The 26,721-nt window shown below is 36.8% G+C and overlaps 1 protein-coding gene across 2 annotated transcripts; it reads right to left on the bottom strand.

Annotated features, from left to right (window-relative positions):
• Positions 1-4,917: 4,917 nt before the first annotated feature.
• LOC145990017 (uncharacterized) lies at positions 4,918-25,777 on the bottom strand. 2 transcript variants are annotated; one of them, XM_083125633.1, is made up of 4 exons: positions 25,724-25,777; positions 16,247-16,920; positions 11,251-11,386; positions 4,918-5,337 (listed from the first exon to the last, which is right to left on the bottom strand). In XM_083125633.1, exons 2-4 carry the CDS (start codon positions 16,780-16,782, stop codon positions 5,020-5,022), a joined length of 990 nt encoding a protein of 329 aa, XP_082981759.1. In that variant the 5' UTR covers positions 16,783-16,920; positions 25,724-25,777; the 3' UTR covers positions 4,918-5,019. The 2 variants fall into 2 exon arrangements, with proteins under 2 accessions (XP_082981759.1, XP_082981748.1); XM_083125622.1 differs by having other exon boundaries at positions 25,677-25,760.
• Positions 25,778-26,721: the final 944 nt, after the last annotated feature.

Genomic DNA, 26,721 nt, shown 5'->3' with positions numbered 1-26,721 from the left:
TTTTCCCGCAGAGCAGCCGCAAGCATTGAGGCTGGTGCTTGCTACAGAGCTGCTGAGGGAGTTTGCGGCCGTAATTTTTCGCGAAATCGAGTGCGATGGAAACGAAATAAGGCTAAAACATTAAGTACATTAAATGATATTCGTATAATGCAAGCAGTGCTTGCATTGCTTGTACTATATCTTCGCCTCTGAATACACACTAGACTATACTCTTATGGTTGAATAAACTTAATTTTCATTTATAAAGTAGAAGAAAAGACAAACTTAAAATAAAAGTATATTTCATGAGGCCCTATGTAGGCTATGCCTTAACGTGGTGGTTTAAAACTGAACCTGCATATTGCTGGATATGTATTTCACTCTTGTCGCAAGAATTGCGCACTTGCTTCTGATACTTTCAGAGAAAAAATATAATTTCTAATGTAAAAGCAGTAATTTTTTCCAGGGGAAATTGCACCCCCCCCCCAAAATAATATATATATATATCCAGAATGAAATTGAACTTTACTAATTACTAATAGAATGTGTCAAGGCTCTTTGTGTAGCACTCAAAATACGTATCTCCGACCATTGCTTGAGTTGCTGCACTATGCTCCAAAAGTTGAAAAAAACCAAATGTGACATTTGCCATGTCCCATCATTTAAGGTTTAAAAACATGTACTGGAACAGATGAACACTTTTTTGTAACAATCACAAAATTGGGCTTCAACCTTGCAAACAATTATAAATGTGCCTTTTTTTTTGTAGCTGACACAATAACATATTGTAATCATATTGTATCTAAAGGTATCTGTTTGGCAGTTACGCAGAAAGATAATTGATTCTAATGAGTTCATTTTTCCACACACTTTTTGTTCGCAATTGATTTCACCACCTGTGTGGTGTCTTCATCAGGCATGGGTGAAAAAATGAAATGTGAACTCATTAGAATGAATTATGTCACAATCATTGTATTTCAATGCAATATAATCTGACATTCCAAGTTCAAACATTTCTTACATGTTTGTACATCTCAAAAGGTTAAATAAATATAAATCTTGTGTCACTTGTCATCTACATAATTCACTGTTTATTAGAAATATCAGTAGAGTAGAGATCAATGTTATCATGTCAACTCTCTTATTATACTGTACTGTATTATTTACATGGTTTAGTTTAGTCCAAAAAAACATTCAAACCACATAATCAAATAAGGAAGCATGTTCAGTCACTGAAGTGGTCCATGTTCGAGTTTTTTTGGGGAACAGATATCAAATATTAATAGCTTGCATTTGTTTAAAAATCAATTAAGTGTTCCAAATATGAATCCAATTGCTAGGAAAGAAAACAGTGGTACCATGCTAGGTCTGACAGACATGATCAGTTGTTACTATACAGGCATTGTAACTGTCCTTAGTGTTCTAAACAACATAAAATATATTTTGTATACAAAAAGGTCCATGGTGCAAGTTCTATGTGGGCCAAGTGGCTTTAAGACCAGAGTCCACTACTATGCCTTCAACTAGACCTCAAATTGTCTTCACAATGCTGGGACCTCATCAAAATCTTTGAGCTTCCATTAGAAATCAAACCCAGGACTGGTTGCATAGGGTTGTTGTACATCCGAGATTTTCCAGGATAGTCCCTGAATTATATCATTTGTTCCGGTGTCCCGAACAGTTTCTTTGGGGCACAAAAATGTCCCAGAATCAGGTGCAAAAGCAGAAATGAAGACTATATTATCATTAACATTATTTCTATTTAAATGTGTGGACATAATTTTAAAATGATTATTTTACAAAACACGGGCACTGTCACTGATCTCTCTCATTAATTCAAGAGTTATTGACTTATAAGAATGTGCCGCAAAGATCTTTTGACTTCAAGAGCCGCTCAATACACCTAGCAACAATTAGTAAACTGCTATTTTAATTTCCTTCTGTTTGTAGTTCTGAATTTTAGTTGATTATCTCCCATTGTATAGTAAGTAAGCTGGCAACTGTAAGCATTCAGTTCCCAGGTGCCTACAGTATGTAACATTGTTATTCGTACACATAGAATTTCCGAGGAAAAATATCATATCTACTAGTAAATATCATTTTCATATGTACCTGGAAATTAATGTTAATGAAGGTTTCACCAACAAATGTCAATAAAAATGTATGTTCAAAGTGTGTAAACAGAGCATATAATTTGTGTGAAAAGAGAAAAACACGCTTTTTCATGCAACATTGTTATTCGTACAGGCAAGTTTGAATCTTCCTTGCATACAGCACCACCGCTATTCGGGCAATTTCGTGCAGTTTGCAACTTCGTAACAAGTTTGAACATGCAGGCACGCTCCCCGTCATGCGGAATGCTGGCATAGGTATTGTTGTAGGCCTATCGTCTACCTATCAGTATGTTCGAAATGGGCAAGGTGAAGGAACTTAGTTCCGATCTGAAGGATGTTATTATAAATTTGGCCCTTAGAGGTTATTTGTTAAGGAAAATTGAACAAACAGTCAATAAATCACACTCCACAGTTCAATACATAGTAAACAAATTTAGAGAGGAAGGTTCAACACAAAATGTGCCGATAAAAACAAAAGAGAGACTGTTGAATAAACATGATGAACGCTTTATTTTAAGAGTGCGAGAAAACCCCCGACTTAGTGTTCCTGAGTTACGACCGTTAGTAGAAAATGTTGCTGGCAAGATGATGTCCGATCAAACTGTCCAACGTGCCTTGTGGATGCATTAATATCATGGCAGAATACCACGAAAGAGGCCGTATGTAAATAAGGTGAATCGCAGGAATAGACTTTCATTTGCGAAAGAGCACATCCACAAGGACCAGGAATTTTGGGATAGTGTCATATGGTCAGACGAGTCCAAGATATATGGGTCAGATGGGATAAATAGGGTCTGGGGAAAATCAAATAAAGACAATGATCACATTAACACAGTTCCAACAGTCTATTTGGACATACTGAAGAACAATGTAAAGCAGTGCCCAAAAAATGGACTGGCGCCTATCTACAGATTCCAACAAGCCAATGACAGTAAGCATAAGGTGCGAGTTAACATGAATTGGCTAATATGGAATGTGACCAAACTACTACAAACACCAGCTCAAGGTCCAGACTTAAATCCCGTTTAGCATTTATGGGCAATTTTGAAGAGGCGGGTCCATAAAGCAGGCCTCAAGTCCAAACAAGAGTTGAAAACTGTTGTGCAAGCCAAGTGAAATAAAATAAGCTCTGAAACATGTCGGAAACTGGTTAATTCTATGAAGAACAGGTGTCAAGCAGTAATTGAAGCCAAAGGATACGCATCAAAGTATTACTACTGTCAGTCAATTTGCTCTGAATATACTTTTTTCTTTTATATTATTAAGTGTACGAATAGAAAAGTTGTACAAAAAATGGCATGTTTCTCTTTCAGTTTCATTTAATTTATTATTGTCATTGGTTATACAGAATTTGGGTAAGATTTTATGTTCCTAATGATATTAGTTATTGAATTGTAAAGAAACAATTTCAAAAGAGTGTATTTCCTTTCAGATATTAAATTGAAAATCCGTGTGTACGAATAAGAATGTTACATACTGTATCTGTTGCAGTTTTCAAATAAAGTTTTGACATTGTGAGATAGAAGCTTAGTTTTTTATGGCACCAAAAATGAAGTGCAAAGTTTCATGATAGACTTCAAAGTGAATTTCTGTTTATTAAGTGTAAAGAAAATGATGATGGGACTGTCCATAATAATTAGGGTGTACATACAGTCTGTAACAAAATAACTGCACCACTTAACACAATGGAATGCAAACTGTGTTTTAGGTGATATGTAGACAATTATGCCACTCATATATTTTACTTTAGATTAATCCTAGGCCTTGTCTTATATGTCTGTTAATAATTAAAGCCTAGATATTGACCTTTTTTTTATTTTCAGTAAAATAATCATTACATGTTGATTTTCAACAAACTGGCATTATTAATAAATTGCACTTCAACCACAATTGTTGCTACCAAAACTCAATCTACCTGCTCAAACTATGAACAGGGAAATCCATTACACAGATTTTCCACCCACTAGTCACATGATTTCCACCAGTAAACACTGCTGCATGTCAGGAACAGGTGGCAACCATTTGCACACAGACAGACAGACGTCAGAGACACCTGTTGGCAGAGTGTGGAATGAAAGACAGCAGTGCAAAAATAACAAAAAAGAATTAGATGCACCAAGCAACAATCCCAGGTGCAATTTGCCATTGTTTTGCATCTTGTTACAATGGCAATTTAAACATATTTCAATGTTCCCCTCATTTTAGCGATGGTGCAGTCATTTTGTTACAGACTGTACATACTACTTCCTGTCTGCAGTGTACCGGATTTTTACTTATTGAATATAGCAACCCTATATGCTTTCAGTGGGAACTCTAATTTGGAAAGAGTGTTCCAAATTTGAATCCTGTTTACCTTTTACACAAACATATAATAATTCTCTGTACTTTGTGAAAAAATTACTTTAGTTGCCTATCAATTTTGGTGACTGTCACCATTCACAAAAAGCAATAAGCTTAAAAAAATACTACCATCCGGGATCCATTCTTAACATATAGTCACTAGCAATTACAACAATGTTACAGCTGTAACAGCAAAATAGAACCATCTTGTAGTTATTATGAATTGTTCACATTGTCAGTTCACTTACTAGTCAAACTGAATTTAACAGCACTACTTATTCCAGAGAATATGTATTTCTACTAAAAATGCTCCAACCAGACCCATTAAACCAACACCTATAATGGTCTTTAAACTACAACTACTGTTTAAATCAATATTTCCTAATAAACAGACACCTGTACTGTAAAAAGGGATTATTGAAGAAATTTAAGTGATAGCCAAAGGTCAAGAATTAAATCAAGAAAAGAAGTACTCATTCTTGGAAGTTATTTTTATTAATATATTTATTTTCATCTACATGGCCAAGACTGTAGTTACGAAACACTTAAACAAGTTTTTGATGAAATACTTGCTCATATCATCAGGTTAACACCGACGTTTATTCTTTCTATAGTGTTCCCTCTGTTCCCTCCAGTTCTTCTTCTTCTTCTTTTTTGATTTTAATTTATTCTTTTTATTGTTTACCCTCCAGCCCTTCTTCCTCCGTTCTTCTAATATCTTTTGCATCGATTCTGGTATGGCATATACTGAATCTGGCAACTTTTCTATCAGTCCTTGCTGCTGCATGAGTCGAAGCTTCTGGGTTTTATAATTACGATACTCTTTAGTCTCTCTACCACAACCTGCATACTCCACCTTGATGAAACGGTTATTCAGAACTGTTTTGTGTAAACTGAGTGCTCTCTGCAAGAAAAAGATATTATTGTGAACCTGTCTTTTAAACAATTCTTTTTCAAGAGGATTACGTTAATATATTAATTACAAGTTTATATACCTGAATGAAAATTCACAAACAATTAAAAAATATAAAAGTTTCAATAAAATTAAAATCACGAACATATTAAAAATATAGTGTTTTGATAAAATCAGGCACTTCCATTGGTTCCAGTCCTACCTGGTTACCAGAAGTTCACTTTGCCCTCACCCCTCCCCCTTGAAGTTAGTCAACATTGAACAACAACTTTTCTGGTGTGAGAGCTGACTGTGGACAAGAAACAGATTTTATTACCTGTAGTGCTACACACAGCACACTTTATACATTGCAAAAAACATAGTATTTGACTGTTCAGTTCAAAATGAGCATTGTTGATAAGAAACTGTTTTATTTTCTGCCTCCTTCTTTCCTCTTTTATTCAATTTTCAGTTAATCTGAAGATATCACCAAGTTGTGCTCGGCAAATTATTTCATGTAAGTTGTATTGTGAATGTAATTTTTATTTAGTTTTTGTTAATACACACTTCTACGTCAAATATTTGGTAAATGTACCATTTCAGAATGTTTTCAAAAGCTGTTTCGAAGAAGTCCAAAGTTGGTTAAGAAGTGTTCCACTTTGTTGTCAAGAATTGTGTGAAAAAGATTTTAGCAAGGTAGATCATCTGGGCAGGTGGAAGGTAAGCTATATATGATTTCCATCGGGGAGGAGGGTATAAGGTGGCATAAGGATAAATTAAACCCAAAACGACCATAAATTGGGCCTTTGCTTAAAATGTAGAGGAGTATTGAGGAAGTTCGGGTGGGGTGTTAGGATAAATCTCTGGTCGTCACCTATTTTACATTCGATTTCACTGTAATTCATGATGGTTGTATTGGAAATGTTCAAAAAGTGTGTTTTTATAAGCAAAAATGATTTTCTTTGCATTTCACTACAACACGACCGCTTTGTTGGAATGTGAGACACAATATATGTCATTGGCTTGCCTCGAACAAGCTTCGTGCATATGAAATAACAAAACATGGGGTTGTTGTAGTCAAAGCAAGCAAAAAATGGAGCAAGTCATCAGGAGTCTTCAGTCTCATTGGTATATTCAAATACAAGTTTTCAAAAAGTTGAATGCAGTGGAGAAAGCATTCATGCATGCTTCATGTTTTCTTAATTTTCAACATCGCACCCCTAGTTGATTAATCCCGGTCTGCTACTGGTTCATATGCTACTGTGAAAATGAAATATCACTATTAGCAGACACTATACTCAATAAATAGTGTTCCCCTCAGTCATTTATAAAGTTGTATTGGTTACATCTTAAAAAAAAAGAAAGCTGCCTTGAAATAAAGTCAAAGATGTATTGCTCTCCTTTTTATCCTATTTCAGTTGGCCAGTGTGCTCCTCAATTGATAGTTCTATGAACTTAAGGTTGGATTTAAAGACACTTTCAAATTCTGTCAGGAACTTAAGACAAGAAAGCTCTCACACAATCTTGAAGTAAGGAAGGTGAAGGTCAATCAGGAAGTGACGATGGACCTAAGTACCGTGCAAGACTTACACATTATTTATTTTTTCCAACCTTGCACGTTACTTGTGAAATGTTTGCAATTTTATCGTGGTGGCACCAGAAACTGGAATGTAGAGAGTACTTACTACGAGTATTGGACAAAAAGGGCCATTTACATATACAGTATGTCCGGTTGAAAATATCCCAGTAAGAAATTTGAATAACTCGGCAACCGTTGGTGATAGAAATGTCCGGTTACGTTTATTTGGAAGAGGGAATCATAGAATTTTATGATAAGCAAAAGAAAATTGCAGCACTCACCTCAGTAGATCTCAATGTGAGTTCCTTTGGTGGCTCCACAAAAATCAAGTCTGTACTCAACCTCAATCCATACGTTGGGCAACGTTTGAAGTGTCACAGACGCACATGCATTGATAATTCTTTCTCCTAAATTGTCCAATCCTTGCACAGGTGTTCGGTAGACAAGAGTCTTGAAAATTAACATGCAGTTATTGAACATGAACGCGACAGCCCAAAGTTAAATGAGTGGTGTGCTTTGACACACGAGATTCAGTAATTGGGCCTTTCTTCTTTGAAAGGGCTACAGTTACGGAAGCAAGTTACCTTGAAATGTTAGAACAGTATGCTGTACCTTGTATACCTCATGGGTACATGTTCCAACAAGATGCCCCCCCCCACATCATTATGACCGTTGTGTCAAGAACTTCCTTCATAACCATTTCCCTGACAATTGGATTGGGAGAGGTCCTTTTAAATGGCCTCCAAGGTTGCCCGACTTGACTCCTCTGGACTTTTTTCTGTGGGGAAATGTCAAGACTATTGTCTACCGAACACATGTGCAAGGGTTGGATGATCTATGAGAAAGAATTATCAATGCATGTGTGTCTGTGACATGTCAAATGTTGCTCAACGTATGGATTGAGGTTGAGTACCTACTTGATGTTTGTCGAGCCACCAAAGGAGCTCACATTGAGATCTACTGAGGCGAGTACTGCAATTTTCTTTTGCTCATCATAAAATTGTATGATTCCCTCTTCCAAATAAACGTAACCGGACATTTCTATCACCAACGGTTGCCGAATTATTCAAATTTCTTATTGGTATATTTTCAACCGGAGTGGCTGCGGTGGCTCAGTCGGTAACGCGTCTGACTACCATGCTCAAGGTCCGGGTTCGATCCCCGGCCGGTTCAAATCCGGGAACTTTTCTAACGGTGGAAGCGGCCCCGGTGCCCACCCAGCGTCGAATAACATGGGTACCTGGGGGAAACCCTGGGGGGTAAAGGCGGTCAGGGGCGTGATGCTGATCACATCACCCCCACTCACGACCGGATAAAGAAAGTGTGGGGCGTTACCCCCACACCCCCTATACGCCTTCATGGCGTGGTGCTATGCACAGGGGAACACTTTACTTTTTTTTTTTTTTTTTTTTTTTTCAACCGGACATACTGTATATGTAAATGGCCCTTTTTGTCCAATACTTGTAGTAAGTAGTCTCTACATTCCAGTTCCTGGTGCCACCACGATAAAATTGCAAACATGTATGTGACCAGACACATGCATTCAAAAAAGAGGACAGACCATGGCGAGAAAAGGAGGACACTGCAAAAAATGGCACTAAATTTGCTATCTCACAATTTAAGCAATATTAAAAAATCTTACCAACACTTTTCAGGTGATCCCTTTCAATAACTTCCTCTTACCTTTAAGCAAAGAAAGGAATTTCCTAATCTGTTATAACAAATGAAATGACAAAGAATATCTACAATTTGAAGCACATAATTGTACTCCTTTTCTAATTATTGGATATTAGAATGAAATATCCCAACAAGTGAATGCAAATGTAACAAGTAAGATTTATTTTAACTTATTTCCAAAAACCGAATAAAAATTTTAGGTAGTTTAGATTGGGTAGAGAAATATAATTTTAATGCCAGGAACATTACTAGCACTCTTTCAACAGCAGAGGAAAGTAACAGCCACCTTCATATTAGTTTCTTCCATCCTTTTAAAAGCCGGATATTTTCTTGCAAGATCATTCTTGAATTTAGACTTTCGCTTCGTTATTTCATGAAAGTAAATATTACTTAATAATCAAAATTCTCATTACGCATTTCTGTACTGCCTATGTACAACTCGAAAAGGAACTGCCCGATCCCAGTGGCAGAGTGGTTAGCACACCATGCCACAATGCCAGGGGTCCCAGTTTCTAATTCCGAGCCTGCTATAGGTGTTCTTTGTGTCTGTCCCTTCATCAAAATCGTCATATCATCGCTCATACCCACCTTCACGATTAGCCAAAACTGGCAGAAAAGCGAAGTAAAATAAACCAAATCAATCAATCGAAAAGAAACTGCAGAAACTCAGTCGTTAGGGCATCTGACTATCATGCGAGAGAGAGGTTCGATCCCCGGCGGGGGAGATCAGGGATTTTTCTACCTGTTCAGGCGACGCCAACGCTCACCCAGCGTAAGTGAATACCTGGAGGAAACTCTGGGGGGTAAAGGTGGCCAGGGGCTTGGTGCTGATCACATCACCCCTACCTTCGGCCACGATCAAGGAAGTGTGGGACCCTAACTCCACACCCCTTATACACCTTCTTAATGTGGTACAAAGCACAGGGGAGCACTTTCTTTTACAGACTACGTGAGTTCCTGCAGTCTCAAAGGACGAAGCAACGAGTTAGAATAATACTAATGACCAGGGTGTGGAATTTTGCCTATTTTATTTATTTGTAGTAAAACACAGGCTTTAAGTTTAAAGTTCGTTTCGTGGTGTCAGAAAATGAATTTTTATAGTGCCTATAAATGCTTATTTCGAGGGTTAGTGTCTATTTCGCTTAATCGTGCCAAAAAATTGCTATTCTTCAAAGTTCAGGTTTTTATTATGTGCCTTTGGCTTTTCCTACACTGAATATGGCTGTGTAGATGTTATCTGCTATTCGCCAGATTTGAGGGTCTCAATTGGAACACTGCAATTCTTTTCCATCATTTGTTCAAATCCACACAGTCGTTAGCACAAACTCTTTTTGTGAGAATTAATTTAACTGACGATTCGCCACAAACGTGAATTTCGATCAAAAGCATATTAATACTTTGTTAATCGTTAGTGCACTTTTATGTATAGACTGAAGTGCTAATGCAGTATAACTGTATATTGTAAAAAGAAAATTGAAATACGTTTACATTCATTACCCATTTTAATATTTTTTTTAAAAAATTTACTGTGTCTATTTTCGTGCTTTTTTTAGTATATAGTATCTTTTTAAGTGCCTATTTTCATCATTTTTGTGCCTATTTGAGAGGTTTTTAGTGACTATAAATCCGCACCCTACTAATGACTCAGTCGGGAAAGTGATCGTGTTCAGCTCCCAGATGCTAGGTGAGCATTGCTCGAATACTTAACGCACCCCAAGTGATATGGTGATCGTTATGTGTGGAAGCATTCTCTATGCAGCACATGTGCTATGGTCGATGGTATACTCTTTCCAAAAAATGAGGACATTTACCGATTTCTAAAAAATCCACCCGGACGCCGGACAGACACCTAAAGAGGGGGGCATGTCCGGATAAAAGAGGACGTCTGGTCACCCTACCGGGGAAAATGTAATCTCATCGCATGGTTGCCAGGTGCAGGTAACACTATTTTCATGAAAATTTCCAAGTTTATTTTTTATTGTTTTCAGTAATTGCATGATGTATAGTTTCGAAACACACCTTTTGTGGCACTGAAACACCAGTCGTGTTGCCAATGCACAGTCTTAATTTCTAAAAACAACAATTTTCCTAGTTCCCCCTTACAGATGCCTCATCCGATTGGCTATCTGTAGAAATGAACATTTCTTTTTCACTGCCATAGATTCCGAGCTAATCCACCTAACCAAACTGAAAATTACCGACGGCATGTCCATACATGTGTGTTATGTGCAATTTTTCATGCTTTGTAAAAAATGTCATTTACACTTCCTGTTACATCTGGCAACACTACATGGACACTAATGAAATCCAATCATTGTACCCAGGTTTAAAAACATATGCATGAAGAAGGCTTCAATTTGGTATAAGGATTATATGTGTACCACTTCCGGTTCAAAAATTGTACTATACCCAACTCTCGGTTGCGTTGTAAATGGAACACCCAGCATTATTATAAAATATTCAAACGTTGAAAATATTAGTGCTGAATGATGATACAGATGTAAATCTAATTTCAAAAATAAACAAATAGGATGTTAACTGAGACATTACTCTCTCTCATAGTAGGTGTACCCTGCATGCCACTGTATATTTATTTCCCTGTGTCGTAGTGTTGTATGTATGTGTGTGGGGGGGTGGGGGGGGCACATAATTTTCAAGTAACTTCTTACCTCATATGAAGGACGATCACAAAACTCAACATAAGCAAATCCTCTAAACTCCTGTGTTTCTTCCTTGTAAAAAGGAGTTACATTTTTTACACGGCCAGCTTGTTCAAAATGCTTCCATATATCCTCCTTGGTAGTTCTAAAACATTAATATCACATATAATTATCAAGAAGAGAAATTAAAATTATCAATGCTCCAATATTTTAAGTATTAAAGAATAAAATCATTAGAAAAATATTTGGATCTAAAAGGGATGATGAGACAGGTGAGTAGAGAAGGTTGTTACATAATGTAGAACTTATTAATATGTACTCATGTCTGGATATTATTAGAATAACTCAATCAAGAAGGCTTAGGTAGGCAGGCCAAGTGGCATGAATGGGAGAGGAAACATGAGTTTACAGGATTCTTGTTGGGAAGAAAGAGACGAAAATGGAGGGATAACATTGAGATGGACCTAAAGAAAATTGGTAAGGACAGGAAAGATTGGATTGACAGATGCAGTGGCATGGAGGGCTAAATCACTGAGGGGAACAGTTCACCAAGTAAAATTCAACCCTTATTGGAAATGAACCAAATAAGTATACGATACATATATTACAAATTGTCAGAAGTGACATTCATGAGTCACACTTATAAGACAATAATAATTTTAAAGCAAATATGAGATAGTGTAAAGATAGCACTAGAAACAACATTATTGATGTCCAACAGAGAAAAAATAGAATGTCTTGTCGAAACCTGTTTCATCTCTTTATTTGTAGATTTCTGTAATTTCTGCAGAGCTCAACAGGTGGATGGGAGCTGTTCCATGGGAACACGGCCAGCTTCATTACAGGCCGGAATCCTGAAATTCGGCAACGCTGTCTCGCCGGCTTAAAAATGAAACTACAAAGCATGGGCGCGAATAGCAAAATTGATGTTGATTTTTTAAAAAAAACAAGGGAATCCATGTAAAATGTTTTTCCCTTTCCAAATCTGGACAGAACATTGATATTATGATGTAAGTGGAAAACATACATTAACAATAGAAATGGAAATTTATTGTTAAATAACTGGAAATAAACAGAAAATGCAAGGCCAACTTTACATATCGTATACAGCATGGAATATTCCAATAATGTGTACAGTAGTTTGAACTTATTTTATTTGCTAGAATGTCGGAATGGCATTAGAAACTATTTAGAAACTAAATATTTAGATGATGGAAGATCTAATACACTGGTTTTACAGTTTTAAAAGTAAGACGTAAGAGTAGTTCTGGATGCGATAAACCAGCATGGGCGAGTATTACAGAGTGCAAAATGTACTTGAACATATTATTTCTGTACAGAGTCTTCATATTAGCAGTATATGACATTTGCGAAGATTCTATTCAACGGACAATACATTGTAATTATGATGTGCTTATGAGCATATATTTGTTTTGTGTGCACATATATGTACAAGGCTAAAATAATACCTTCCACGAAATTAATTAACTTAAAATAAATATTTCCAAACAAGTGGAATTTCTGATTTTGGTGTCTATATACTCCCCGAGAGAAAGTGGTTAATTTTGCATGGTTTAGGAATTAGTTTTACATTTCCATTGTTTTTCTCTTGCGGAGATATGAAACAGTGAAGGAATGAGTGTTGTGTTCTACTGTTTTTGTTAGGTCTGTTTGTTCTACTGTTTTCGTTAGGTTAGGTCTGTTAAGTTTTATGCTCTTAGAGGTTATACGAATTGTTGCTTTTTGGGTGTTGTACTTTCGGCCTTGGGAATATTTTATGACTTGACAAAAGCCTTTGATTTGGTAAACCACAAAATATTAATTTCTAAAATGGAACACTATGGGATATGGGGTAATGGGCTTGAAATTATGAAATCATACTTATCAAACAGAATTCAATGTGTTGAAATTAGCCACGAAAGAGAAGGAAACGTAAGAAAATACAAATCCACTCTAAAGACGTTAAAATATGGAGTTCCACAAGGATCAATATTAGGCCCGCTACTTTTTCTGTTGTACATAAATGATTTACCATTAAATATACAAAATACAAAGATTTTGTTGTATGCAGACAATACTAGCGCAATAGTAAAGGGAAATGATGTGAACGAGTTAGAAGCCAACATTGAAAAAAACAATGAAAGAAATGAAATCTTGGTTTAACAGTAACAAATTACTATTGAATGAACAGAAAACAAATTACTTGCTTTTTCACACTAAACAAAACAATAAAATTAAAGATGTAGTAAAGAATAGCCATCTTCCAGTAATATTAGTTGGTGAAACTATAAATGAAAATCTAAATTGGTCAAACCATGTAAAAATACTCATTAAAAAAATTAATTCCAAATTATTTGCACTGAGGATATTAAAACAAACACTTAATACAAATTCACTAATTCAGGTATATTATGCAATGTTTCATTCACTAATAAATTATGCAATAGAATTCTGGGGGAATCGAATTCTCTGGAACTCACCAGCAAGTTTAGAAGCATTTAGAAAACAAAAGCAAGCTATTAGGATTATTGCAGAAATAAAGACTAGGAAATAGTTAAAAACGTATAAGAAATACAAAATATTAACCCTACCTTCACTGTACATATATATATGAAATGGCATTATATGTGAGAAAAAATATTGCGCTACAAAGTTCAATAGAACATACATATAACACCCGAAATAAACAGCTTCTAAAGCCAAACTTCACCAGGCTAACATTAGTTCAAGAAGGACCCGAACAGATGGCCATTAAAATATTCAAAAGGGTCTGAAATATTTAGATAAAACATTGAATGAACAAAGATTATAATTTTGAAATGTAGCAGCACTTTAGATATGTCACTTCTGTATGTGGGCAAGCCACATAGTTTCACCTGTGACGATCAACTTTTAGAATAATTTTTTCCATGTATAAAACATTACAAAGGAGAATTGAGTACATTTTATTGAAATGCTGTGAAAGTAGAATAAAGTTAACTGTGGTATAATTAAATCAAACACTTTTCAAATTATTCATTTCATTTCTCAAAATTTAGTTACTATGTGTGGAAACGATCTTTCTTCTTTCCAATGCCTTGCACTGAGACAGTGACCCCTCACCCAAGAAGTCGAGCATGCTCATAATCTACAACAATTTTTTTTGTGTGTGGGCTAGTCAAGTAAATACAACATACGTATACTTTCATATTTTGACCATTTTTGACATTTTCAAACCTTTAGAGAAACTACAATTTCGAGCTTTGTGCATAATACTTTCATTGTGACATTACTTGCACTGTAAATTCACAATACAATCAATGAACTATAATGCATGATTTTGGAGAAGCATGGGTGCGGTGGATGGGCAAAGAAAGACAAGTCATCTATTTAGTGACCATGATAACATGTTTCTGCAGTTAGAAAACTTGACTGCAATGGTATTACATGTGAGTGAAATTGAACAGTGTGTTTGAAGATGGTGAATGAAAACCTGATTTTCCTAATGTTGCACGCGTGCATACTCTATATATACCATGCTCTCTCTTCCCCCAAAACTGTTTACAATGCATTTTTGGAGTATAAGGAACTAAACTCAGTTATTGTAGATAATCCATCGGTCCAGAATTTTGCAGTAAAACTTTTAAAATTATATTTCATAGTTTAGGAGAGGAGTGGTGGTAAAATCGTAAACATACATTTTGCCATAAATGTAAAGCTTTTGAGTTGAAATTTTTAGAGTTACAAAATAACTTAAGGGATTGGTGTCATATTATATTTGAGAAAAAATTGTCACCATGTTTAAACCGCACCATTCATTTATAAACATGCTGTATAGTATTGCAAATGCGCAACACTGGGAACTGATCATATATATATTAACTGTTACGCCATCCAGCTAAAGTAGAATCAAACTATTGGTCAAATTTTTCAGAACATGGTATTTTAGATAATTTAATCATTTGTCCCGCACTGTGGATGTGCGGTCATGCATTGTGCTCCGGCTATGGGACGTGTGCAGGTTTGAGTCTCCTGAGATCTCGGCTTGTGAATGAGACTGGTGAACACTCACATCATGATTAAATTGGGGAGTTAGGAATGAGTAGAATAACCTGGTCATTAAAACCTACGACGACGACTGGGGGTTCGTCGTGCTGACCACACATCACCCCGTAACTGGTTGGATGATCTTCCACCTCAGAGTAGGATCAGGTGGGACTGCAGTTGGTAGGTAGGCCTGGGTCCTCAATGCTCTGTTGCGGCATGGGTTATGTATGTTTTTAGTTAAATCATTTCAAGGTGTGACACCTTGATTCTCAATTCTTAACTATGTTAACATAAAATATTAAATAGTTTTTGATTCAGTGAACTAAAACAATACAAACCAAATGTTCCAATATATTACCATCAGAGAAAAATGTACTTTATTTTTAAAATGTATATATTTATAAACATAACCTGAAAAAAAACCCAATAAAACCCAGTTTTGCCTGAGTTTTATCTGAAAAACCCAGGCAAAATGCCAACCCTGGTGAGAATTAGTAACTATCAGTACTAGCATCGGCTGATCTTATGTAAGTCCATTAACTGTTATTTTTTTCGTACCCATTTAACTTGCACATTTGTCACATTTAACAGGTTTGTCCCTGAATATTATATGCATATTATAGATCAGCAAGGCTCCTGGCAATAACAAGTAGTTATATGGAAATTATTTTGAGAAATGTGCTAAGAGCAAGTATGGGTGTGTAATTTCTCTCTTCTATAATCTTAATGCTGATAACGGCATATTTCTTGGAATATGAAAGTTTGGGGAAACTGATAGAATTACCCCTCCCCATAAATTCAGGGTCCTTGTTACATCCTGTGAATAATATGCAAATAAAAAGGATTATGTCGTTACACAAATATGCATAGTCTTTCATGAATTAAACATAAAATATTTTGAGTCTCTGGCCCACGCACGTTAATTTAAAGGATTAAATCACAACATACCAGGAAGGGCAAAAGTACAAATGCTACTTACGAATGGCGCATATTAAGCACAAACAATTGAAGTTGCCGTCTACAAGTTCCATCACACACCTCTGGTTTTCTTCTTCTGGATGGATTTTTTGACGTCCTATTACTTTTTGGCATCAATTCTGAATTTCCTGCCTGCAGCGCTCCACTACTACTTGTCAAAGAAATAAAATTTTCCCCATCGGAAATTTGTTTCTCCTGCTTTTTATTATCTTGCTCAACCTCACCCTCACTCATTACCAGTTTCATTTCATCTGAGGACACTGAATCTGAATCTCTTTCCTCACTTATAACTGTAACGGGCATATTGTGAGATTCTTCCTCTGGCATTTCATCTGGGTCTGAACTTGATCCACCTACACAACTTTGCTTCACTGCCCGAGACGTGGGTGAATCTTCACTATCATCTGTGATTCTACTGGACTTTTTCCTCTTCCGTGAATTTGGTGTTATAAACATAAAGTCTTCATCTGCAGTATCCATAAAGTCATCACTACTGTTGTTAGCCCATGAACTCTTATTTTGGTTACTTTCCTTCATATTCTCTTGTCAGCAAATAATTCATTCAGCTAATGATGCCAACTTTTTCAGTGTGTATTTAAACTTTCTACACACCAGCTATACCGATTGAAAACTGGACAAGTAAAACTTCAGAAGCTTCTTATATGCTGTTGGTTCCTATGAATATACAAAAATGTTTGTTAGTGTTCTCTGTTGCTACCTGATGCTTAACATTCTAACATGCTAATTCTAAGAGGCATGATTTTTAGCATTTTGAAATGGATAAAAATGTACCAAATTTCACATGCACACCAATGCAACAAACATTTTAAAAGGACATTTCAACACATGAAGTTATACCATGTTACATGTGTGACACTTCACACACACACAAAATGTAAGGTTCTAGGACATGCAATTGGATTAAAATATCCATGATGAACTGATTTCATAGAATTCTGAAGTACTTTTATGGTGTCTGCTAAGAAATAGGAAATAAACTTGAGTATGATGACATGGCTTGAATGCATGAAAAGCATTAACGAAAATGTGTTACGCTTTTAAAAAGTGGCAAAATTTGACTTCATTTGTCTGTGAAGGGTGTAGGCTACAGATGCTATTAATTTTGGTGAAATGTGCAAATTATATGCATTCACAAACATTTAAGCCTTCACGCAGTTAAAAACATAATAATTTTCAGATTAATTCATTGTCATTGATGTGGAGTAGGACCACTTTTCGTGGAATGTTCCTGTAACAAAAGTGAGCCAAATATATTTAAACAAATCTAGAAGAAAGTGCAATACCAATACATGTGTGCACACAAACGCACACATAATTTTGTTTATATTAAAAGCAAGATACAAATGCAGTTCATAGCACAGTATTAATAAAATATCACAGTCCTACAAATGTTTTGGAATTAAATCCTCAAAAATGTTGATAGCCATCTTTTTCTTGCATTGCTATGGGGTATATTTTTTTCATGCTTTTGCTGTGGGATATGCGTGGCCTGTCTAAAAAGTATCAGACCTTTTGTTTTCCCGTGGGAAATATCTATGGTAGGTTGGCTACACTCTGCACAGAGGTGAAGGGAACCTTCTTGCACGTGCGCACATGTTGCTGGGCAAGTTGGACCCATAAGTCGATGAGAGGCAGCTGGTGAGTGAAGTAGTGTTTCTGTGAAATTTCGCATTTCCTTGTTTGCTAGGATGACAGAACACATGGAGCAGAGATACTGCATCAAGTCTTGCCAGGAGCTTGGGGAGGCGAAAATGGAAACAATTTGCAAGATTCAACAACCAAGCAGTGAAACAATCCACAAAAAATACAAAACAGACATGACACACTACGAATAGGGAAACAATGTGATGTCTTGAGACCAGATTTTAAATATAAAAATTTTACTCTAAAAAGGACAAAAAAGGGAAAATTATTGCCAAAAAAGTAGTTTATTTTTCCACTCCACTAAACATATTATTTTAAATGAAAGCATAACCTACACACCATTCACATGTAGAAAGGAATATCATACATGAAATTTCGTGTAAAGTAAGGGAAAAAAAATGCAAGTACCAAGGGAAACATGCAGTATGGGTAACAGTATGGTATAGCGAAAACACATTTCTTCAAATTTACAGGTGAAACTACTTACGGAACTGAGTTTCTGTAGACTTTTGGAAGCTCGTGGAAGTGTTTTCTCCCTTCGTTCAACTCCCATTGACTACGTGAATCAAATGTTCCGTGCGTTCGAATATGTAACCCCCTGTTAGTGTAGCAACCACGCGGTAGTTTTACAAGATTGCATTGTGCTTTTTTTTTCCAATTTAATTTTCTATTTTCCAATTTAATTTTCTATTTTCCAATTTAATTTTCTATGTTTGCCTAACCGAACTGAACCTAACCTTCCATGAATGGTTTGTGGATCCATTTTCGCTTAAAAACCTTCTGTGAATAGTTTGTGCGGCATTTTTCTGTTAATAAGTTTGGAAACACTGCATATCAGCTGATGATAGACAATGTTAGACAAGATTTGCCCGCCATATTGTGTGTAACGAAAGTGAATTAGCAACAAACAATAAATACTTTAATGTGAAAAATTACGCTTTTTCCAGTGTAAAAATCAAAAATGTTCCGATATGCATAACAGGTAAGTACACATGTAAATAATCAGGAAATAATCCAGTGAAATGTGTCTTCACTATACCATACATACCGCAGTATGTAATTGCTAAAACTCCGCAGTAAGTGTTAACACACGTAAATCAAAACCAAACCATGTAAAAAAATGCATACTTAGCATGATGAAATCACAATAAAAGGAGCAATTTTACTATACCGGAAACTTCCCCAATTTCCTTCATATTTCGCATACTCAAAAATTTAGGCCTCGTAATCACGAATCTGCAGTTAAAATTTGGCGCTCACGTGTAGAACTTTCAAAATAAGCGGGTCCGTGATCGCAACAGACACCCTCGATTTCTCAAGAAAACCAATGTTTATCGCAACATTTTGTGTTTTGTGGTGAATCGGGACTTGTTTATCCCGTTTCGCCACATTCTTCGGCCCACCCTGTATAGAGGAATTAGACCGATGCGTGGGATTGTCAATTCGCGGAGAAACTTCGTTTGTTTTCCCAAGAAACTCGCCTGGCGGCGATGAGACTGCCACCTACCGAGCTTCTCGGGACAGACGTTTTCCTTGTTGGGCGAACCAGTGTTCTCCCCGGGCCGATTCCGATAACAGCAACTCCAGCAACGATGTTCCACGGCGTGATAGCTGGCTGAGTCGAAGTGGCGTGACTCAGCTCTTATCTTCCGGTACACCTGTGAGCCTTGACTAGAACGTGGAAACCTTGCGGATATGGAGTTAAGTATTATTACAAGAATGGTTTAGTTTTATCGCGTTACCTTAATAGACATTTTTTTTTTTGAATCTTTCATCTTCCTTTTTTTTTACTTAAACATTTTTGGAAAAAGATCGTAACTTCAGCAAAACGGAGCAATCTGTTTCTCAACCTTCTTCTTCATCAGATAAAGTAACCTTACGTAACCTTCATGCAGAAATTGATGAATTGCCTTCATGTGATGGGGAAAATGTTGATTTTTTGTTTGAATTTGTTTTACGTTTGCAATTACTTTTTAGTTTCAATATATATCCTGACCAACTTGTTCTCCGTAATGTTATTAGGAAAACTACGGGACTTTTGAAGACGATTTTGCGTGAGGCACTTGCCGCCTCCGCCTCTTGGTTTGCTCTAAAATGTCACATATGGTCAATCCTGGTTCCATCAAATACTTAAGCTTTACTTATTAATTCTCATGTTTGCAGAGTACAACACGCTACAGAATCATTATCTGCTTACGTTTCTTCGGTCATTGATTGTGCCAATGCCTTGAATTTGGTCTGGGAAGAAACACTTTTAATTGATGAAATTTTTCAAAATTTGCACCCGAATACACGGGGTTTTCTTTTATTTCAAACCAAGCCAAAGAATTTAGCTGAATTGCTCAAATTGGCACGGGACATTTCTCCCATGGAGCGAAAATTTTATAGCGCTCCGCCATCGGATGAAAGGAAAATGAATACAAATACACATAGGTTAATGGCGACGACTTCAAATAATCAATTGGGTTCAGGCACCAATTTTAGAGGTGGTAATTATAATGTCAATGGTATGTCTAGGCGTAATGTTCAGTGCCGTCGCTGTTCGAAATGGGGACATGTACAGGCTACTTGTAGAGTACGTATGCCTAATAAACCATCCCAAAATGTTCGACGATAAGAGCAGTTTTGTTAACTTGTATGTCTTGCTCTGTAGAACGTTGTCACCTTTATCTGTTCAATATTGTTTTCCAGTGTGTATATTATTTTTCTCTGTCTGTTCTATATCTTTTCTTCTTTCTTCCCTTTTCTAATTAGTAATTTTGGTTCTTTTTATTTTTTGCATGTACATTTCCTGGAGAATTTGATTTGTTGATGTGGCTTATCAACCGGTTGTCAGTGACCAGTGCCACTAGATTCTGCATGCTACGCTGCGCCTTCTGTTTCCACCTGCTTCTCGTCGCTGCTATGGATTTTTGCTTCAGTACATCTGTACGCCCCTGATTTCTGGTATACTGCATGGATATTGCATGTTTGGATCTGGACTGGATTTTTGGATTTCCGACTGCAGCAGTATTTTGGTGTTCATGGATTGCACCAAACAAAAGAATTTTTTGGGAATTCAGGTATGTCTTGAGGAACGCCTGTGGTTTTTTTGTGTGAATTTTGGCTCGTACTCTCCTTGGAGTCACAAGTGAATACTTAGTGCTTCGATCGTGGTGGTGATTCACCTTATCCTCTGTTTTTGGGCAGTGCTACTTATACAATTTTTTTGCCCTGGTTCTTGTATGAAGAATTTTCGCATCTTCGTCGTTGCGATCTTCAGTATGGTGTTTTGGAAAGTGTATTATGGTCTTGTTTCCTTCGACATGGTTTGGTCGAAGCTTGACTAGATTTCCAGCACCCTTCATGTTCTTTTGAGCGTTGCTCTACGTTGTTTTGTTCGCAAGATGACGCTGGACTTCCATATTTATTTACCTTCGCTGCGGGGTGCGCGAAGATGATGAAAAGGCAGATCGACTGATATTTCTTCATCCATCTATGGATTCATTGTGATGTTAAAATTTTGGGACTTGAATGCCGACCCTGTGGGAGTGTTTGGTGGTCACCGCTGGATAGTTCTGGGATGTCATTCATGCAGAAACTTTACGGTGCACTGGACACTTATTTTCCTTTTCAGGTGGATCGTGCTACTGTGATGATATTTATTACATATCTGTGAACCTAGGTATTTTGCCACAATTTGTTGTTCTCTCTTGGAGTTTTCATTTTGTTCTTGCTCCAGGACGATTATATTTTAATCAGAGTATATATTATGCATTTAAATCTTGTTATTATCATCATGTTTTCGTCGAAGTGTTAGTTTTCAGCCTCATTATGTGTTCGCAAGGCCTTGCTTCATTTTCATTCATCGTATATATTAGCATATTATTGTGCTCTTTTAGCTATATTTCTGCCTTGGTATTTTTTGGTCTCACCTACTTTATATTAATGGTTCCACTTATGCCTATTTTCATATTTATTGGATATGTATTCCATTATTTATTGTAACTTGTTTCATATTATTTTTTAATTGGGCTAATCGGGATCTAACAAAATATTGGAAAAAAACAAAAATTGAACAAGAAAAGCTTTTTTGAGGATACATGCTATGGATATGGGTTTATACGCCTTTTTTGGCTTTCCTTGGTACAAGTGTATTAATTGTTATTTGGTGCCTGAGGTTTTTTTTTCGAAGGTGGGGGAGGTTGTGGTGAATCGGGACTTGTTTATCCCGTTTCGCCACATTCTTCGGCCCACCCTGTATAGAGGAATTAGACCGATGCGTGGGATTGTCAATTCGCGGAGAAACTTCGTTTGTTTTCCCAAGAAACTCGCCTGGCGGCGATGAGACTGCCACCTACCGAGCTTCTCGGGACAGACGTTTTCCTTGTTGGGCGAACCAGTGTTCTCCCCGGGCCGATTCCGATAACAGCAACTCCAGCAACGATGTTCCACGGCGTGATAGCTGGCTGAGTCGAAGTGGCGTGACTCAGCTCTTATCTTCCGGTACACCTGTGAGCCTTGACTAGAACGTGGAAACCTTGCGGATATGGAGTTAAGTATTATTACAAGAATGGTTTAGTTTTATCGCGTTACCTTAATAGACATTTTTTTTTTAATCTTTCATCTTCCTTTTTTTTTACTTAAACATTTTTGGAAAAAGATCGTAACTTCTTTTTTTTTTATAATAATTTCCTATCGCCGGGGTCTAATTCCTCCAAAGTATATATGTAGTCAAAAGAAGGGAATGATCATGGACTTAGTTTTGGTAGCATAAGTGATGCAAGAGATAGTGGGAATCCAAAGTAAAAATGAATCTATGACGTGGATCGTCATTGTAAAAAATGTTTTGGTGAAAATCTGTCAAGAAGGGGGGGGGGTAATTGGTAACTGTTTTTTCTGGTAAGAAACGACTTATTTAAATGAGAACACATTGTTAATACAGTTGTAACAAATCAAATACTCTGCACTTGTTAAGCAAAATAAAAAGTATTTTGAGAAAATATCTAACCTTACTATTCATGTAATTACGCAAAGCGCTGGGCGCTGTTTAAGATAACTTCACCCCTTCCAGTATAATTTCTTGCGTAGCAGATTTATTATATATATTTTTTTTTTGGCAAAGGGTCACAAAAAAGGGGAGTTGTATTTTTGGTTTCTCATATACACGTCAGTTCGTCGGGAGTGGGACTAGACGAGCCCGCTATAAAACTCCGGACCAGCTGGCGGTATATGCAAGATCTTGGAGCGACACACTATTTAATACCAAAAAAAAAAAGTAAAACTGGGATTAGTAGTTTTGACTTGTGCCCATTTTGATTGTCAGATCCTTTTAGTTTTCTCCCTACAGCACCGCAGCCACCCGTGGTTGAGAAACTTAATATATATATATAATGGATAAAAGCAAGGAGGGCCAAAAGGGCTAAGTAAAAATCAAATAAGGTAAAAGGAAACACTCACCGGACAGTAGGAAAATTCAAAATTTTCGCTAATTTATAGCATCATCGGTGTGAGAAGAAACAGAAGACGGAACCGGAAGTTGGGGTCCTGCCAACCCCAACTTCCGGTTCCGTCTTCTGTTTCTTCTCACACCGATGATGCTATAAATTAGCGAAAATTTTGAATTTTCCTACTGTCCGGTGAGTGTTTCCTTTTACCTTATTTGATTTATATATATATATATATATATATATATATATATATATATATATATATATATATATATATTGTAAGTATTTTCTTTTGTGGAGGGTGTGTTATTTATTTCTTTACAGGGAGATAGCCAGGGAAAAAAAGCACGTACTTCCAAAATAAATAATGGGTTGTGACGGATTGTTCCAAACAACATCGAAATTGAGCAAGACGTCACAGTTTCAAATACTTAAAGAACGAAATATATATTCCTGATATTACTATGACCCCAAATTTTAACTATGTTAGCCTAACCTAACCGTGCATGGTTCGTAGTGCTATCCGTGAATGGTTTGTGGGGCTACCCGTGCATCGTTCGAGGGGTGTAAGGTTAATTGCGACCATGAACCATCAAAAAAATGTCAGTTTCGTAGCACTTGAGCAACACACATTTTTTCCTCCCCTCACGATATCCGATTTTAATGTGTCTCCGATCTATGAAACTGGTACCAATAATTCCAATACTCACTAATTATGGAGTCCTGATGACGTATCCGCAGTTAAGATTCGATGGTCACGAGTAGAAATTGTAAATTAACGTGTAAAAGTTGTAAAATAACGTTGCGAATAACCACGCTGATTCTCGATACATAAACAACGATGGGAGCCAAGTGACATTCACAATTAGTTACGTTGCGTTCAGTACCCATAGTTGCTAAAGTGTTGTGGGATAAGTGGGACCCTCAGTTGTTCTTGTGAGCAAGGTGGAGGAAGTCATGTCCATTTTTCCGTAAGTTTTGCTTTGGAAAAAAACATTTTTAGTTACTTTCGGTTGGGTAAATATTAATAATACGGGGGCATTCGTTCATATTTCGCATACTCACTAATTTAGGACACGATCACAATTCTGTGGTTGAAATTTTTTCCTCAAGTGGTACGAAACTGACATTTTTTGACAGTGCCTGGTCACAATTAGCCTTAAACCCCTCTAACGATGCACGGGTAGACCCAAGAACAATGCACGGCTAGGTTAGGTTAGGCAAAAATAGTCAAAATTTGGGGTCGTAGTAATATCAGGAATATATATTTCGTTCTTTAAGTATTCGAAACGCAAAATCTTGCGATAAATAATGAGCAATTGTGCATTGTCGGTTTGCGATCACTGACTCACTTTTTTTTGGAAATTCCACGCCTGAGCGCCAAACATTAACTGCAGATTCGTGATTAGGAGCCGTAAAATATTGAGTATGCGAAATATGAAGGAAAATCGGGGGGTAACATAGTATAAGGGAGACAGATTTCTTCAAATTTACAGGAGAAAGTACTTACGGAAATCATTTTCTGTAGCGTTGAGGAAGTTCGTGAATGTAGTTTTGTTCCAAAGTTTTAATGCGAATGCATGTTGTTTTCTGCTAAATATCTCTGTCCGACATGCTGTTTCTGCTGCCGCCATTTGCTTTTTGCACGAGAGCACAATGCTCTGTGTGTTAAGATGATGTAACCCCATAGTCAGTGTTTCAAACTCGCCGTGCTTTCACTAGAACTTGACGTGTTGAGTATTTTTAATTTTTTTTTAACTATGCTTGCCTAACCTAACCTTACAGGGAAAATGGCTTTTGGGGCTAACGTGAATGTTTTTGGGGCCACCGTGAATGGTTTGCGGGGCTAACGTCTATGGTTTGTGAGGCTAACGTGTCAATGGTTTGCGACGTATTAGCATAATTTCAAATCAGGGCACGGAAGTATTTTCCGGTGAACGATTTTGCAACACTGCATAAATCGACAAAACACTCGCACAACGCGCCCTGAACCAGTACGCTATCGCCCACCATAATGTGTTACAGAATAGAAATAACAAGTAACAGTAAGTACTCGTACATGTAAGAAATATACATTAGCTTACTTAGAAATGCATTATTTCACCCTAGGAAATGTTCCGCATTCCAAAATTGTACGTTAGCAATGTAAAAAAGTCCGAAATATATGATTTATAGGTGTCTCACCCATACTATAATAGTACCATTCGCGTAATTGTAAAATTGCTCCCGGAAAAACATGCCTTGTGTAATTATATAATTTACAATGTAGTACCATCCCTCTGTGGAAGTATTATAACTATAAGACAGATAATACTACACGCATGCTTTCTTCCGTACCTTTTTGTACAAACTGTACCACGTACATATTACATATAATAAGTTACCTTGCCACAAACCATTACCCACAGATTACGTGCGAACACTTTTCTAAGGCCTCATCTTCTTCTTCTTTCTGACCCTCACCGCCGGGAATGTGGCAGTCTTGGTCAAAGGTCTAAAGGTGTTGATGACATTAAGGGCCGGTTGCACCATCTCCGCTTAACGTCTTATCCCCCACTTAACACCATTTTGCGGTTGTTCAATGTCCGCCTAACGTTACCTAGCACTTAAAGTCCCGTGTAACGTAAGTGGCGGTCGGAGTTCCGCCTAAAGCGTTAAGTGCCAGGAAAACCTGGAAAAGCAGTACACTGTGCAGCCAACAGATACGTACAGCACCTAGTATAATCTGTGTTTACACTTTTATAGTTGATAAAATGGCAAAGTCTCGATCAGCTGTTGCAAATTGCGAAAGTTTGCTCCATGTTTTGCATTACCAAATAACAGCAAAAAAAGGCGGATTTGTTAATTATCCCAGGAACGGCAATAAATAAAGCAACGTTTGTAAATATATGTGTAGAAATGAATATTAGATGGTCATTTTCGTGTGTGTTCCGAAAATGTTGTATATTGATACTAGCATTAGTAGTTTCACTGTAATTTCGTATGTAGGATTTGAGTGCATGCGGGTACAGAAAATAAAGTAATGCGTTTGATGCTTGCAAAATTGTATTAAAATGCCGTTCCAAATAAATGAATGTGTGTTTGCTGTAACAATTTTTTTTCAACCAAACGCAATACACGAAATGTACACCATGCATCAGTTGCTTTTTCGCAATCCTGGTAATTTGTAATCTTTAAGATTAAAACACGTGTAATATTATTAGAGTCACTTCCGTCGCCATTGGTGTGAATGTAACATTGCAAATAAACAAGTAATGTGTTGTTTCCGAATAACAACTGGCAAAGAATGCACGTATAATATTTAGCAGTAGCTACTCTTACCGTCCAGTTCATACATATGTACGTACAAGGAACAATTTCCGAATGGTGGTGTGTTTTTTAC

This window comes from Lepisma saccharinum, chromosome 1, assembly GCF_977018435.1.
Source record: "Lepisma saccharinum chromosome 1, izLepSacc3.1, whole genome shotgun sequence".
Taxonomy (NCBI): domain Eukaryota; kingdom Metazoa; phylum Arthropoda; class Insecta; order Zygentoma; family Lepismatidae; genus Lepisma; species Lepisma saccharinum.
The sequence above is the reverse complement of the archived record's forward strand: the minus strand, read 5'-3'. Positions and strand labels throughout refer to the sequence as shown.

Excerpts from the sequence above, each read along its gene's own strand:
- LOC145990017 (XM_083125633.1), bottom strand. The coding sequence starts at position 16,782 with ATGAAGGAAAGTAACCAAAATAAGAGTTCATGGGCTAACAACAGTAGT. Across the intron at positions 11,387-16,246 it reads GTGCTTAATATGCGCCATTC|AACTACCAAGGAGGATATAT; the intron begins GTAAGTAGCATT and ends TTAATGTTTTAG. Across the intron at positions 5,338-11,250 it reads GTGATCGTCCTTCATATGAG|AGAGCACTCAGTTTACACAA; the intron begins GTAAGAAGTTAC and ends TTTTTCTTGCAG.